Source organism: Apis cerana, linkage group LG11 (assembly GCF_029169275.1).
Source record: "Apis cerana isolate GH-2021 linkage group LG11, AcerK_1.0, whole genome shotgun sequence".
Classification (NCBI taxonomy): Eukaryota; Metazoa; Arthropoda; class Insecta; order Hymenoptera; family Apidae; genus Apis; species Apis cerana.
Genome location: NC_083862.1, coordinates 12,151,289 through 12,169,034, shown reverse-complemented (window position 1 = coordinate 12,169,034; position 17,746 = coordinate 12,151,289). Strand labels below are relative to the sequence as shown.

The 17,746-nt window shown below is 37.4% G+C and overlaps 1 protein-coding gene across 1 annotated transcript; it reads left to right on the top strand.

Moving 5' to 3' along the window:
• The first annotated feature begins 7 nt into the window (after positions 1-7).
• Positions 8-17,128, top strand: LOC107995158 (histone acetyltransferase KAT6B). The gene is made up of 4 exons (XM_017052500.3): positions 8-148; positions 10,974-11,371; positions 11,821-12,018; positions 12,458-17,128. Exons 2-4 carry the CDS (start codon positions 11,036-11,038, stop codon positions 12,578-12,580), a joined length of 657 nt encoding a protein of 218 aa, XP_016907989.1. The 5' UTR covers positions 8-148; positions 10,974-11,035; the 3' UTR covers positions 12,581-17,128.
• The last annotated feature ends 618 nt before the right edge of the window (positions 17,129-17,746 follow it).

The following is a 17,746-nucleotide window of genomic DNA, read 5'->3' as shown; positions in this document are numbered from 1 at the left end:
TTCGCGGAGCGTCGGCCAGAGGGCGGTGGATCTCCAACATGGCCGTCTAACCAGCCGACACACCGTTGCAACACTCCACCAAGTTGACCAGTCGTATTTCGTGGAAACGAAGGAATTCGCACGGGGAGCCCGACGACACCTCGATCTCGTGAGTAGTCACGCATTTTCCACCATTATTCTCCACCTCCCCCGATTAAATCCTGCGAATACGAGGATCTCGTAAATGCGTCTCGAGTCGAGCTGCGCTGCGTGATTTGATCGTTCGCCGAAGGCACGAACGCACCCCTCTCGCGTGTCTCGACCCATGCGATGGTGTGCGTTGACATTAAACATCGGCGATCAATAGAGCCGATGTCCGACCGATACGTCTCGATCCGATCTCGCTTCCATGGGATTCTCGATCGATTATTTATCCTTCTTTCGCTTGTTCCTTGAAATTTCATACATTTTATAGCGAGATTCTATATAGTATATAGTAATTTCTTGTTATTTCGAAATCCTTTGACGTCTCGTTCGAGTGAATGTTACGTTTCGTTTCTGGTTGATGGTAAATTTTTTCCTTTCTTTCTTTCTCATTGAAATTTTTATACTACGTTTACGATCAATTGCGAGAAACGTGGAATTGGATAATGGGAGTCTCGTGTTATATTTATTTCTAAATGTGTTCTGCAAGTAGTACGACTTTTATGAATGAATATCAAGGTAGAAAGGGGGGAGAGAGAGAGAAAGAGAGAGAGAAAGGAAAGACATGTACGTGTACAATGTTTATAACGCTTATTGGCAGCATCGTGTTTAATTCAGCCTGTTGTTCTATATTTGTAACTTGACGTTGAACAAAGGATCCTCTCTATAAATTTTTCCTCGCATCAGAGGGCATATTTGTTGAATCTTTTAAAGTCATCGCCCGTGATTAACGTTTATACGACCGATGCAGGTTAAATTCGTTTCCATTAATAATTTCCTTTTCGTCTGTATATTGATGGACGAAGAAAGATGTACATTCGATATCTGTTTAACCATCCATCACCGTTAATGCTAAACCATCTCTCTGGAAACGACACGTGTGAGCTTTCTGTCTGTCACAGAGGCTCTCGTTTCGGTCGAACGAATGACCCCTCTTCCTCCAATATCCTTTCTAGGATTCTAGTAAGCGCCATTTCTACGCCGTTCATCCTTCTCCCTCCTCCCCCTCTCTCTCTTAACTCGAGGGAAAAAGAAAAAGGTTTAACGATAATTTCCACGTCCATTAAGTTGCTTCTGGTATTATTTATTGTTATATTAGGCGAACGTCGCAACTCGCCATCAGGATCTTACCTTTTACGAGTAGAAAGATTTCTTTTAAGATGCTCGAGTTTATCTTCGAGTTTTTCTTTTTTTTTTTTTTTTTTTGAAAGGAAATAATGGACAGATAATATTGTGAAATATAGAAACTGATCGATTCCATCTATTTTAATTGTTTCATTTTTTGAGAGATTTTTACATTGAGGAATTTTTAGAAATATAATATGATATATATATAGAATTCTAAAAATGAAATATTTCGTAAAATATCAATATAATAATTGGAATGTTAAAACATTTTTCAATCTAGATGAGAGAGAAGGTTAATAATGCAACGTAAAAATTTCAAAATATTTAAAAATAGATCACAATCATGAAAAAGATTAAATGTAATCACACGTTTAACGATGTTTGCCAGAAAAGACAATTAGATGAATTACCTAACGAACGATATTTAAATTCACCACGATTGTTTTACACGCTCGATTTGTATTGCAAATATTTTTAACTTCATTAATCAAGATCGAACTTATTCCAATGTTGCAACGACATGGTATTAATTTCGCTCTTAATCAGATAGTGCACGCTTAATTAACAGTAGTAATCTAATTCCACCTGATGACCCGTTCCGCTTCCAACTATCGCGGAACAAAGGCTGATTTTCGCGAATTAAATAGCAATTGCTCGTATCGAGTTTTATCGTATAGAAATTTTCGATACCATCGATCGATAATATAGGTAGGCTCGCTCGTCGATAATCATCGCTATATCGATGCATCACGAATTTATTTATAATATCGGGGAATAAATAAATCGTCCTATTTATCTTCAAAAGATGAACTTTAAATCGTATCTACTGGTCGATTAGTAGTCAAAATCGATGTTAAATCGGCCCTCCTAACGATCGACTCGAAGATATTAATGCGATCGTTGGACGATTCGTAGAAAAGATCGAACGGTTGATTTGACAAGTAAACGGAACAACTTTAATCCGCGAATCGTTGCATATATCAACAGGTGCATAAAATTTCGATAGATGCCTACTCGAAATTACTATCTTTTGACACAATTATTATCTTTTGTACATCATTCCATCAAGAATGGATTATCCGTTCGAATGACATTTATTGGTTGTTTTTTTTTTTTTTTGGAAACTGATCGAATGAGAAATGGAGTTTTTGTTACGTTTTTCGTGAACGTCTCTGTGATAGAAATTTTATTTGTTTACAAAAATAAAGTACGGAATGAAAATAAAGATAAAATATGGATGTAGACATTGTAAAAGGAATAGAATTTGGTAAAAATGGAAAATGGAAAATGGAGGAGAGATGGAGATGCAAATGATGAATAGACGTACTTGCTAAAGAAACGGAGAAAGGGAAAGACCATGTGGAAAGATAAATGTTGCAAATTATGCATAAAAGAGCTGGAAAAAAAAATTTCTGAAAAATCAAAATTGAGAAGAAAGAAATTTTTGAATAGTTCAAGTTGTTATTTTACTGTTAAATTTCATTTTTCAAAATCTTTCTGCACATCATAAAATTCCTCCCACGATATATCATTCTAAGGGAGGCTGGTTGGAGAGGATAAAAAAAACAAGAATTTTTTTAAAATCTACAATTTTTTATACAATGTTTTTTATTCGTCGACACAAAAAATGATACAATTTTTCAATTAACTTTGTACCCCCTGTTTGTAACCCCTGTCACCATTTTGAAAACATTTCACAGTGATGAATACTTGACAGTATTTTCAAGGAGTGATCTCACTTAAAAAAAAATAAATTTACATCACGAACAGACCATTCTATATTCGAAATTTTCTACATATCCAAATTCCTTTATCTTTCTTTTCAAGCTTCTTGAAATGACAACAAATTGGTTCGATACAATTCAAATTATCAATTAGTTAATTAAATTAATCGTGTTTCGTTGGTGCACATCTTTAAGGAGGAAAAAAGAGTTGACATTCGATGCGAGTTAGCAGTTTATTTGGTGTAGATTACTCATCGAATAACAGTCTCAAGACCGATGCTGAGGATTCTTCCTCCAAAGTTCTTCCATCCAAGAGGAGAGGGACCAATTCCCTTCCGAAATTTCGGCTTTTCCGCCTTCTTTTCCTTCGTCTCGTTTTACGATATCTCATCGAGGTATCGAGTGTCAACTGTAAACGTATCCCTTGGCTTGGAGAGGGGAGGGGGACGCGTAGCAACCGCATTTTCCGTGGAAACGTGGAAGCAACGATTCACACGTGAAACGGAAGCCTATATACACCGATGATGACCCAAATCGTTCCTCGAGTAATTTGTTCCCGAGGAACGAACTCTCGGTACAAAGGCTGCTTCGAGATCGCTTCTTTTGGACATGATAGTGCAATTTATTTGGGAGGAAGAAAGAATAAGTATTGGAACGAGTCGAAGGGATGGATCGTTCCATCGTGAGAGTGAATATGCGGGCGAATTAAAAGAAAATTATAGATTTTTTACTATAGCCTAGTCTTGGCGACCGGATGTTAATTAAATTAAATTATTATCGCATTCGTTCGGAGATTACAAACTGATGGACGTGTTATTAATCTTGGAGTAAGATATTCCAATAATTTGAATATATAACGTGTCCTATTGATTTTATCAATTTTACTTGGCTGAATAATATTTTCAAATTATACGATTATCCCGGCCGAATAATTTTCGTTTTTATTTTAATTGATATCGAAACGGTTTACGTTTTAATTAACTCGGAGAATGAATTAATTGATTAAAAAAAAATAAAATTATTCGGAAAAACTTTAAAATAAAATTACGATATTTGTATAAGATAATAAACGAATGATATTAATCTAACAGCTGTCACGAAATAAAAGTATTATCGATCGATAATACCGTATCGAAACGGAAGAATAACGTTTGACGTTTCAGAAAAGAATTCCCTGGGTGAAGATTTGATACCGACTTCCCGTACGTAAAATTTTCCTTTTTACGACCTCTCTTCCAAATGCTCGATCGTTTTTATCGCGCCCCCTCACTGTCGCTCGTATTTATTACGACCACCTACTACATATTCTGGTAAGTTTTACGCGAAAATCGTGTCCGTTTCTCGTCCAATTTCTCATCCATTTTTCTCCAACACAAGGATAAAACACCCATGCTCGAATTAATCACATTTCCTTCTCCTTTTTCGTGTTTAATTATAACGATACGTTGAGAGAAAGTTGAAGGAAAAGATATAACGAGGAGAATAACGTTTGATGGATTAATGGCGGCCATTAATTTGTCCTGCATTATTAATCGTACATGTATGTCGATAGAAGGAATTTATTATAGACACTTGACCTTAAGATTTATAATAGATAGGGGGAGTTAATTAAAAATTCGAAAGTCTGCGAATAATAATTTGTACATGTAGGAAAAAATTCGTAGAACGATATATACGAGAATTATTATAATTAAATACGTAACATTTGTACGTATTAATAAAGGAATACGTAGATACATATTTGCATATGATCATAAAATCGTACGCCGAAATAAAAAAAAAAAGAAAATAGGATTTGCTCTCAAGGCTAGCAACCCGACATCCGTTTAATAAAATTTACGCAACGAGGGACTTTTTTTTAAATCAGTCGTGTCATTTTTCAAAAACTCGATCGAAAAAACGTGAAACGCATCCGACCAATATCGAAACCAAATGAAAAATTATGTATATACTCGGAAATGGAAAAAACAATATTTCCAATGCAGCGTAAAACGCTCCAGAATGAAACCAAACGGGGTGGAAATCGTTTTAAAAATTCTGCCTCTCTTATACGAGTACAATGTAAACTCAACGAGCTTCATTGTTCAATGTCTGAATGCTGGTGCATCGGACGCAGTGGCTCTATTTTTCGAAAAAAAAAAAGAAAAGAAAGAAAAAGGAAAAAAAAAGAAAACGAAAAATTCGTTGGAAAAAGGATTTGCATGAAATTTTTAGACGATTCCATTACACTGCAAAATAACGCGTACGAGTGAGATGAGAATATGTATGACATTCCTGCTCGAGGATCGATCGTTGTATTCGTTGCGATCGGTGACCGAAAACGATAAATTATCTTACCAATAAAATTATATATATCGAAAGAAGATTGAAACTCGAAACCGTGTGTACGTGTGTATTTTGTTATTTTGACGTGTTATTAACAACCGTACAATATTATTCTTCGAAGCAAATGATGCGGGAGTGTAAATTATAGAGCGAGAAAAGCACAAATCCATCTGCGGTTTCGATGTGATTTTAACGTTAATCGGTTTTTCCTGGAGTACACCGCTCGTTCTGTTTGATCTGATGAATTTTCCATCTCCAATGCAAATTCAGGATTATATATATATTTTTTTTTCAATTTATAAAATTCGAAGCATGAGATAAATGAATCATAATTATTTTTACGGAAACGTATGTTTAAGTAATGTTTAAGTTAACGATTCCATGATGATTCTTATCGCGAGTTAAATTAATTATATATTAATTTATGCGTGTGATCTCGAAACGAATGTGTAAAAATTAATAGAATAAGTTTAAATTGTTTAATCAGTAGAATCGATTAAAACAATTGATCGATGTCTTCAATTTCAATATCTTGAAATTAAAATCAAAAATAATCTTGAAATTTTAACATTTAATTTCGATAAATAGAGTATAAAAATTAACAATTAATATTTTGTACCAAAAATGGAAAATCGCTTCGAATAATTTCTCCAATGTGTCAGAGTGAAAAAAAAGAGGGAGAAGGATTTAATAAAGAGGGATCATTTCGACGGTCGAAACGAAATAATTCGTCGGCGTTGGATCGTTGTAACTTCCAGAGGAATCTGCGAGATTGTTCCCTCCCAAGATTTCTGGCTGATGTTTGAACAGGGCAAACTTTCCCCACGAAGACACCGAGATTACCACGTCACCTGGGGAGAGGAGAGGAGATGAGGGGGAGGAAGATTTAGCCGTCCTAGCGACCGCGTCGTTCTCCAAACTTGGTTGAAAAGACACCGCCCAAAATGGCGGCCGCCCAAACTTCTCGCGTGAAAGGACACCGAAACACCGAAACATGGATGTTTGTCATCCCCGAGACAATGTCCCTGTTCTTGGTCTCTGGCTTTTCTCAAACTTCCTGGGGGAGGGGGGGATGGAGAATAAAACGAAGCGTGGAGAGGTGTCGAATAAGAGGAGAGAGAAAAAGAGAGAGTGGAAAAAAGAGATGCAAACTGTGTCTCTCCACGAATTCCGTTCCTTTGGAAAACAATTCGATCGGAGAAAATGAACATTTTTCGAGATTTACGACCGAGTCATAAATATAAGAAAAATCACGCAATACGTAAAATTTGAGGGAAAAAATCTATAAACGCGGAGCTTTGCAAAATTGAATTTCTTCGAAATCGAAATTTCCATTTTCCACCTCGGACCCCATCGATCTCCCCTTCTGCCCTCCCCGTTTCGAAGAAAATGTTCAACGAGGATAAGAAGAGTAATCACCATCTCCATGAAACTCGGTAGCAAGGTTGATCGTGCACGGTGGTCGGACACGAGTTTAGATCCGTTGGACAAAAGTGTATAAAATGCACGGGGGAGGGAGGGATCTATCCACAAGGATATGGACGAGGAAAGAAAGTCGAGGAGAGCGGACGAGACGGAGGAGGATGGAAGGGATGAAGCGGAACGAAAGGGTGGCAGGAATAGGGAGAGGAGGGGGGTAAGAACGGAGAAACTAGGACGAAAGGTGCGAGCCCAGGATGACGGTGCACTAGCTCGGGCCACTGACATGAGACCGTCCACTTCTATCGAGGGGGGGAGGGAGAGAGGGATGGGAATCCAGCGGATTCAATGGCCGTACACTTCCCCTCCCCCGGCGCAACCTACTTTGCCAAGCTTCGTTCGTTCGTTCGTTCGTTCGTTTCCCTCGACCCGTCGAGTGCTCGTCTTATTTTCGACGACCTGTATCCGAAGGGAGCAACGATTCTTTCAGAGGAATCGCTGCTCCAATCCTTCCTTCGAGAAGGAGAATCGGCACGCGTTAATCGAATTGCATCGTTGGATAGGGTTGAACGTGCGATAAGATTGATTGAAGACGTTTTCTTTTTTTCTCGCATATTATTTTCCATAGGAATGGAAAATAAAGTAGAGAGAGAGGGAAGCGCTTATAAACGTTATAGTTGATTATCGTAAAGAGTATTAACTTGTGTATCAAACATTAGAGATTTTCCGCCTCTTCTCTTTTCGTATTTCCGTATATGGAATGGAAATTTCGCTCCTCCCACGCTGGAGGCAACGATTCCAGCGAAACGAGGAAGTTGAAATTCTGATTCCGGGGGACCGGAAGTGAAATGAAAGCCGCGGTGGTATCGCGCGTGAAGTGTGACACAATATCCGCGATACAATTGCCGCGAGTCCCTCTCTCCCTCTCTTCTTCTCTTTTTTCCGCCCCCTCCTCTACTTCAAAGACACAGAGATGTTCGTGTGGCCGTCCTTGCTCCAATTCAAGCGCGATGAAACTTCCTCAGATTGTAAACTTTCCGACTATTCTGTCGCGGGATTAAACGTGTACGATTGCTCGCTGCTGATTGCTTGCCTCGTGAATTCTCGAACAAAGTGGTGTCGAGATGAAAGAAATTTTAATTTGAGAATTTTGTTCCTCCTCTCCCCCTCCCCAATGGAATATTTCACGTCGACGATTCATTATTCTTATTTTTCCGAATAATTTTCCAAAATTTTACATTTTATACGCGCGATATTTGAAGATCTTTTCGTTACGAACTGTGGTCTGATTGTACGCAGGCTCGTACCACTGATAAACGGATTGCGCGTGAATTTTTGCCATTTCAAATTGCGAAACGTTAACGCAACGATACATCGCTCTTGTGCCAGATTTCGGTGTCTGCGTGTCCGCACACGGAACGGTCACGTTCTATTTATCCGACGACGCGTGACTTCCTTCTTATCCATTTGCCCATACCCGACAGCCTTACGCTTGTCTGAACACAAGCAGTCGAATCTACTTGTTGTTCCACGGTATTTACCCGACTGTGAATCCAATCTCACCCTCTCCGTTTCTTCGGTTAAAGCAGAATTGATCCGTTTTATTTATCCACGAATTAATCGTGTTTCGTGGTCGATGCGCTTGTTCTATTCGTCGATCGAAAAATGAAAAATGAAAGGCGGTATTTACTATTGCAAAGATTCCATCGGCCACGAAGATATAAAAGATATAAAAATTGCCACACGATATACGCTTTTTCTTTCGTCTTCTGTTTAATTATCTCCGACAGCTTGCCTCTGAAAAAGAGAGAGAAGTTAATTTAAAAAGAAAAAAGTGGTACTTCGAATATTGAGAATCGGAGGTAGGAACAACGTCCCACGATTTATTCGAGGAATTCTATTTAATTGGTCCGATCGAGGGGGAATAATAAAGGTGTTCCGTCGAGAAGCGTAAACGCGAGATCGCATTGTGACGAGATTCCAAGGTACATGCATTTTTAACCGTGAGTTCCAACCGAGAGTTTCGAGCGACACGTCGAATTAAAGCTGCCACGCTCGTTTCCCCGGTTGAGCGACGCTTCCGGTGTAAAGTGTATCCGCACCGTCGCGCACCTCTCCGTCGACAGCTTGGACGGAGAAGAATTTCCATTTCCATAAAGTACATCTGTGATTCAACAGAGTAGTTGAAGCTTTATAACGCGGAATGATCCCTCGTGCGTTTGAAGGAAAGGAGGAAATTGGGAGGGCCCACCCACTCGCCTCGTCTTTCTGGAATATTTATTTCTAGGGCGTTGATTAAGTTTTACACTTTAAGTTTTACCAGCATATTTTTCATCGGTGTATTTGTGAAAGAATTCTTGATAGTTGAGAATTAAAGGATAGGATTTTTCTTTCTTCCTCTTTTCCTTTCTTTTTTTCAATTTCCATCTCGAATGTGATTAAACATTCAGTTATATTTATTCGAAATCTTGAAGAGGGGATCGTTAATCCTGAATATTCGCTCGCAAAGACTTCAACTTTACTTTAATAAAATCCCGTGAAACACCGCTAATTAATCATCCGGAACTTTGCGGGCGTTTCTTCTTTCACAACCTGACCTCAAACATTCGCTCCATTCATTGGGAATATTCCAGTGCTCACGGAATGCGATAAACATTCGCGCCAAATTCCACCCGTCGTCCCTCGCAAGAATCTTTCAAATCTCTCCGTGCAATATTTTCCAAAAAAGGGCTGCTGTGTAACGTTTTGCTAATCACCCTCCCCCCGGTGTTTCCAAACTCCGCTCCACCAATTTACACCCACAACAATTTCGCGTTCCATCACGGTGTTCAAAGTGTATCGAACCGGTAAAGCCCAGCATTTCGCCCGGAAACAATCAAGATGCAGAGGGGGAGAAATCCCGTGAGATAGGATAAATTTAACCAGCATTCGCATCGATCATTTGAATATCTGTGAGCTAATTTTCTAAAACTTTATTTAACTTTATTCGATCGATTATTCGGACATATTGTTAATAAATAACAATTGTGTAAAAGTGTAAAAATTCGATAAATAAAATTCCAAGTTCTGCCTCTATCTTAGAAAAATATAATTAATTCAATTTCTTCTTCTTCTTTTAATTTTAAAAAGAAACATTTCATCGATAGTCGAAGAGAGAAAGATAGAGAGAGTTATCCAAGCTCGGTTCCCTATCCGATATCGATCTCTATCCATTGGATTATCCTTGTTACCGCTAATTCCCGGCCAGAAATCGTGGAATATCTCGTGGAAGAGGTTGTGTGTATGGTCGGTGGTTCGGGCGGAGCTTAAATCTCCGGAGAAGTCGACGGCTTTAAAGTCAGCCGCAACTGCGCCAGGTCGACCGATAAACGGGAAACTCGGCCACTGGGTCAACGACAGATGCAGCTGGTGCACTCGCACGGAGACACACCCCCAACCCCTTCCCCCCTTCCGCTTGTTTTTCCTATGTTTTCCGTGTTTTTTCCTTTCTCTCTCTCTCTCTCTCTCTCTCCATCGTTTTTTTCTTTTCTTTTTTTTTTTTTTTTGCCTTCCTCTACGCTATTCTGTACCAACTGGCTCGTGCTCGATGAATCCGTGTCGCGTGAATGAGAATCACTCGAGGTTTTTTTTCGTGAGATAAGAAAGGGTGAGTGGAGATGATGGAAGAAGCGCGAGTTTTGGTTTTTTCCTTTTTTTTTTTTTTGGTGGTCGGGAGAAGAGTGGAATTTCGGTTTAATTATTGGAGAAGAGAGAGAGAGAAATGACACGTGTTGGTGAGTACGCAGAAATATCGACTCGAAAGTTTTATTTTTCGAACAATAATAATAATAATATTTCATCTCGTGTATTTCATTATTCGAAGGAAATTAGATCGCTAATATTTCTAATCTAATTTCACTCGAGACGACGTGTTATTTAACTATGTTACTTGAATTTGGATCGAGGTTAGAAAAATTACTCGAAGCTTAAGTGTCAGATTATTTCGGGAGCCAACGTCTCTGCTCAAAATCTGAGGTAATAGGGGAGGGAAATGAAATTTCTCTCGGACGATCAGCGACCCAGTTTGTCCACGATCCTTCCACGCGTCCACGCGAATACTTTCCATCGATGCCCTTTATGCCACCGATTGATGCTCGAGCTCAACAGCGATAACGAGCAACCTCTTTGCTTGCAACAATCCTTCCCCCGTTTCAGAGAGACGAGCAGGCAAAGAGAAAGCAGTCAAACTGGCGCCGTTCAAGTTTCCCTTCTCAAAAATGTCAAAGTCGCGCAGCAGCGACAAGGAGGAGCGCGAAAAGGACAAGGAAAAAGAGTTGGAGGGTAAAATGGAGAGGGAGAAGCGACACGGGAAGGGGACAGGGAGAGACAGCGAGACGGAGGAGGAGGAGGAGGAGGAGGAGAATCCCGAGGACGAGGAGGAGAACGCGAGGGGGCAAAACGTTCAACTGCCAATGAGTCAACTGCAGTTGAGCAGGGGAGAAACTCAATCCAATATAAACTCACCGATATTGGGTTCGAACAGCGTGATGGTGAGGAACGAACAAGCGATACCGAGTTCGCCTCCTCCTTCTTACGAGCACGTTATCGAACAGGTGAGGATATGGATCTAACCGAATGAAACAGAGGCCACGTTCAACTCTGTTCGATCGTAATCCCTTTAAAAAAACACCGTGATTTTTGTTGGTAGAGAAAGATATAGGTTTAGTTTTGTTCGAGATTGTTAAGAATTAAAAATGTGAAAATACTCCTCGATATAGCTTCTACATATAATCTTCTAATGACTTTTCGAGTGATATTTTGGATAGAAATTTGGACGAGTAAAATTGAAAAGATATTTGAGAGGATGAATTTGCGAAATTGGTAAAATACTTTCAGATATTCGAGATTGTACATTGAAAAGATTTCGTTTGAAAAAGTAAAATTGTTCGACTATCGATTCAGGCGCGATTATTTAAGCTTGAAACGATGGAGGAGACAGAGATAAAGAAAGAGAGAGATGGTTTTATCGAAATGTTCCATTCATACTTTGATGTGATTTTAGACACGATTGGAGCATGCAGCCGAGGTGCAGAGGTACGAGGGTGGAAACAACCCCGGGAATGACGCGTCTGGCGAAGATAATAGAACAAAAGCTCCCAAGATCCTTCACAAGTCGAGCAAAGAGTTGTACAGAGCGGTGGCGAAACAGTGGGGCATCACTTGCAAGATGAGCGACCACTGCAGATGCTTGGACTGTCAGGTAAGCGTGCCCTTGCACCGCTGCAATATTGAATACTTTCATCTTTTCAACGAAACCCTTTGCCGCTCTTTTTCAATGCGATGTGCATTGCACTTCAGAATTCCTCCCTCTTCAAATTCCCCTCCTTTCAAATACACTTCGTTATACTTTCTTAGAAATATCTTCGATTCAGAATCTCGTCCCTCAAAAAGTTACGAGTTAGAACAGATTTTAATCGATTCGTCTATGATACGAAAGTGCAAGAATAACGGATAATTTGAAATTTTTTTCTTCCCTTTTCCCCAAAGACTCAATAAAATCGTTTCTTTTATGCCTCGAAATTGAAACAAGAAACTCTTTTGTTTAAAAGATTTCGTACATTTTCTCCATTACATATCTTCAGCTTTAAAAATTATTTCGATCGCGTAGCACGATGAAAAAATACGTGTTTCTTCCACAGAGCTGCTATTTCGACTGCGAATACGACAAGAACGAGAATCAGAAGACTGATGGAGGGCTCGGCGCCGGCACGCCGATGTTCATTTCCGAGGTGATGCACGGTTCCGGTTGCGTGCTGTTCTAAAACACCGGAAACGGGCCTCCACGGCGACACGGTCTTTGCCGTGCTTCCGCCGAGGGCACGTGATTGCGCACAAACCAGCCTGACTGTTTTCCTGATGGATCGGCAAAAATCGGCATGAATCAGCGGAAACCTCGTCGTTCTATCACGATGAAAACCAGTCAGCTGGGATCTTTTTTTCGTAATCGTAGGTGGATCTTCGCGAATTTTTCATTTGGATGTTGTTCTATTAATCCAAGAGATGTCCAACGTTGGAAAATTTGGAAGATTTCGGAAAGAATTGGTGGGAATTGAAAATTTCAATTTGACTTATCGACACAATTGCTGTTAATTAATATTACCATTAATTGAGTAATTTCGAAAATGTTGATTTTCCAAGTGTAATTCGCGAAGAAATTGATTCCGCCTTTGATACTTGCACACCGTGAAATATTTTCTTTTTTTTGAAACGATGGCGAATCCTCGCGAGGATCTCGCGTCGAGAGGATATTTTCGATAATGCGAAGCGAAACGCAAAGGTTTGAAGAAAGAAGTTACTCAAAAAAAAAAAAAAATATCAAAATCGGAGAGAAGGTTAAAACTTTGTCAATTGTATTTTACTCGTTGCATTTTCACTCGGTGGTAGACGATTGGCAAACGTTCGACCAATTTGTACAATAGAGCGTTAGTGTTAACGTATGTAAGCGACCTCGCTGTTGAGATTGTTCGAAATTTATCCACGACCGATCGAAGCGATATTGAATTCCTCGGAATAAGTTTAGAAAAAGGTCAGTATCTGTGCTTGGCTCATATAGACGATGTAATATCTAATCTAAACCCCCAGATCTTCGAGATGGTACTCGATTAGCTTGATTGTCTGGACCAATTTTTCAATAACGAAATTCGTTTCGAACGTTCGAATACTTTGCTTTAAAAAAAAATCTTTTTTTCTTTCTTTGGGTGGATTCGTTTCGCGCCTGGGGAAGAAACGAGAGAAATAAACGTAAGCGTAAATGTTAGCCACGTTGTACCTAAACAAAGTGTATAAAATAATCGAAATATTGTCTCGAAATCCGAATAATATTGTAAATGATCACTTTTTGCTTAGCGTTGAATCGACTCGCCGCAAATTATCCTTCAACTCGAGGAATGAAGAAGGAATCCTATAGAATTTTCTTTAAGATAAAAACAGAAAAAGAAAAAAAAAAGAAAAATGAAAGTTTCTCGGTCTTTCATAAGGTTAAACGCACACGTATTTTTAACTAACTAACTTTTACTACTATTTACATCTCTGGACAACGATACAACAGGCCTATTGTTTGATCATTTCTTATATATCAATTGCAATCGATACTTTGAAATGATAGGAAAATGGAAAACCATTCATACGACTTTTTTCTATAAATCTATATTGTCTCCTTTTTTAAAATTAAAATATTTTATCTTTTTATCTTTCGACGTTAACATTTTCTCTTTTAAATAAAAATTAAAAAGATTTATAATCTAGTTTATTTTTTCCTAACGAGGACATCGCAAAAAAAAAGAAAAATTACGAAAACCTGTTTTCACTTATTTCCATATATTAGATAAGATATTCTAACTAAAGGAGGACATCACAGTGAACTCACAGAAACGTATAAATAGAATAGAGTTACATAATTCATCGCTTACTTACTATATAACAATTATTATCGACCGATAACTTTAAATATTCTCTAAATAATCGAAGGAAAGTTTGTTACATTGATATTAACTTTTCACGGAGAACACGTTTTTTTTAGGATAACATTTACTTACGTTATGAACGAATGTTAAAAACGAGTGATATTTCCAACCGCTTTCTTTCCAACGCGGTTCGAACAGAAATCATAGGTTAGGTTCCACGATAGAGAATTAGAAAGCAGAGGAGCGATGAATATCTCATTCCTCGAGAAGGAGATCGAAAGCTGCGTCGATAGAACGATTCGATTCTTCCGAAACGCGGAATAGCTATATGTGTAATTATCGATTGTAATTTACACGGATTTCCATAGGAAATCGAAACTCGAAACACATGAAAGTATTATAGATCGAGCGTCGAATACGTGTATTCAATGGTGTCTCGTTTGCATATCTTTCATTTCGTCACTAGTTTTATTTCTTTCGATATTATTAATTCGTTGTTGAAAAATATATCGTGTATATGATTTTGTTATATAGACAAAAAGTAGTTGATTTGAAAAGTCGTTTTTATTTATTTTCCTTTCTTTTTTTCTTTTTTCTTTTCCCACCGAGATGGATAAGGTATCACTCATTTGAATTTGCCGCCATTTTAAATGTATGCCACTTTATCTTACATTATATTACATACATATATATACACCAAATATAACACGAGAAACATTCTTTCGATTATTGATATACAATTATATTATCTTTAAAACGTTTTTTATAAAGCTGTATAATTAATGACAATCAAAATGGCGGGATATTCAAAATCGATCATTCGTATATCCATCCTATATCAATTTAATTTTCTCTACTTATTAATTCAATTTGTTCCATTAACGTAGCGATTTAGCGATTCAACGTCATCGATTCTTTGCGAAAATTTGAATTGTTAAAGGCAAGCCTTCAAAATGATCGCGCAATACCCATTATATTGTCTTTTTTTTCGAGAATTCTATCCGTAACCTTGTGCTCGTTGCAAACTCGTCGAGCGATTCAGCAGCGAGAAAGTACTATGAACGAGGTAAAAATCTCGACGACACGATCGTCCACGATGTTGATCGAGTCAATCTGAAACATAATATAGTACCTGCCTATACACTTGTCTTTTCAAGATACTGTTGTTCAATGATACGAGTTCTTTTGTACCTCGCGTAACGAAACGAAACAATATATTTCACGTTGAAGATAGATCGATCCCTCCCGCCATTGCCAAATCTCTGTTTTTTCTATTTGTGAGAAACATCTTTTTCTACTTACTTACTTACTTAGAAAATAATCGATTATACATAATCCTTTTATCTGATCGCGTGGAAACGTGTTATTCGCCTAAACGAAAAATCGCATTCCATATCGAGAAAGATGATGAAAGGTGTTTGTTTTTTTTTTTTTTTGATAAACATGCAAGAAATGCTGCATTTTACGTAATCATACGATAATTTAAAAATTTATAAATAAGAAGTGTAGATTATAGGTGTTTACCAGTGCTTACGTACGTATATTCGGAGAAGTTAAATTAAAAAAAAAAATATGGAAATTATGCGGTTGGTTTGAAACAATTTAAAAGAATAAGAGAAATGTTTTTAAACGATAGGTTGGATGAAATTAATCATTCTCGAATCTATAATTTCCCCCGGATCTATAATATTGAAACTTTTAATATCAAAGTTGCGCAACGAAATGGAAACACGGTTTCTCGCGGTAACGCGAATAACTTGTCGCACGAATTACATAATTTTCACTACTCTGCAAACTCTGGATCGTTTCCACTCAGCAACACCTGATCAACGCTGCACACGATTTTCATTTACGATTAATCGAAATTCCTCGTGAAGCTTGCGTATTATATTATATGTGTGTGCGTGGAGAGGGGCGAAGTAGAGAATCGAAAAAAATTGAAGAAAAAAAAAAATATATGTATGTACATATAAGAAGAAAAAAAAATAAAAAAACGAACAAAAAACTGAGAAAAAGAATAAGATATGTGTGCATAGTATTTTTCTGGGCCACGAATTTTTCATTAATGTCGTCGGACCCTTGTATGACAAACAAAAAAAATTATGATAACTGATATTATAATCTCTATTCAAGATATATATATATGTAACATTATAAAGTATAATTGTATAATGATTATAACATTTATCGGAATACTAAACAGTTGGATATTAAGATTGGATATTTAAGCCGAAAGAGAGGATATTATTATTGCAGAGTAAAAAAGATGTTGATCCAATTTGAAGATGAAGTCGCAAAGGAAATTCCAAATATCGTATTTTCAAACTTGTGAAACAAAGTAGGTCTTAATGTTTAAGATAGTATCACGTGGATAAGAAAAGAGATAACAATGGTAACAATGGAGTAGAATATATCCTTAAAACAAGAAGCTGTTGTAAAACGTCAATTCCCTCGCAGAAAGATATACTATGTAACCCAGATACTTCTATAATTAGCGTGTAAGTCGCAATTTCGAAGGCAGACGCGTGTCCGTCTGCTTGGAATTTTTATATTTCAAGATATTTACACATCTGACATCGCGTCGAATTCCATTTCGGCGCAAAGAGAAAAGAGGAAGAGAAAAGATTTGTTTTATTTGGAGGATGGCGAGAATTCGAAAGAAAGAAGCATAAAACTATATACCATCTTGTAGTCGTTGTAACGAGAGCACACTCGCTAATCCCTATTTGTGTCGTGCTCGAGCGTATATATATATACATATACATGTCGTTTATCCCGCGTATACATTGTATAGAGAGTATAAAGTGAACGATTATGTCTGGTGATGCATCGTTCCATAGAGAATATTGACTGTAAAACTCGATGTATTCTGGTATGTTCGCACCAATAAAAAGTGGCCTAAAGGAATACGATCTCTTATTTTCTCTTCCATTTATTTTTTTATTGTTCTTACGTGTTTAAATATTTCACGTTTATAACATTGATTGTGGAACAAAAAATAGTTTAAATGTAAATGTAAAATATGTATCTTGGAAAAATATGTATTTTATTCGCGCCTGTATGAATGCAACCCGTGCGGTGGACAATATGGTTGCCTATTACAGGCGCTCTGGAAATAATTTTCTTTAGCACAAGTCCATGCGTAATATCGTAAATATCAATTGTAGATAATGATAAAAGAATTATAAGTAATTATAAGTAATTTAATATTGCAATTGATTGTGCCTTTTAAGTAAATTTCTCTTCGTATTTTAAATGAACGTAATAAATAATATTTATTTTTGAAAATTGCATTGGTAAAATATTATATAAATTATATAAATTTAAGAAAATATACCATAATTTGGCAATTAAACAGTCATCGAAAAATTATGACTTGTCAAAAGAAGATAAATCATTATAATGTGAATGATAATTTTCAAAACTAATTACAATAATTTTCGTCATCGTTTGGTAAGTAATTGAAGTACAATTAAATAAATTCGAAAGATTCATTGGTATTGATTACATCAAATTTTCAATGGT

Excerpts from the sequence above, each read along its gene's own strand:
- LOC107995158 (XM_017052500.3), top strand. The coding sequence starts at position 11,036 with ATGTCAAAGTCGCGCAGCAGCGACAAGGAGGAGCGCGAAAAGGACAAG. Across the intron at positions 11,372-11,820 it reads ACGAGCACGTTATCGAACAG|ACACGATTGGAGCATGCAGC; the intron begins GTGAGGATATGG and ends ATGTGATTTTAG. Across the intron at positions 12,019-12,457 it reads GCAGATGCTTGGACTGTCAG|AGCTGCTATTTCGACTGCGA; the intron begins GTAAGCGTGCCC and ends TTTCTTCCACAG.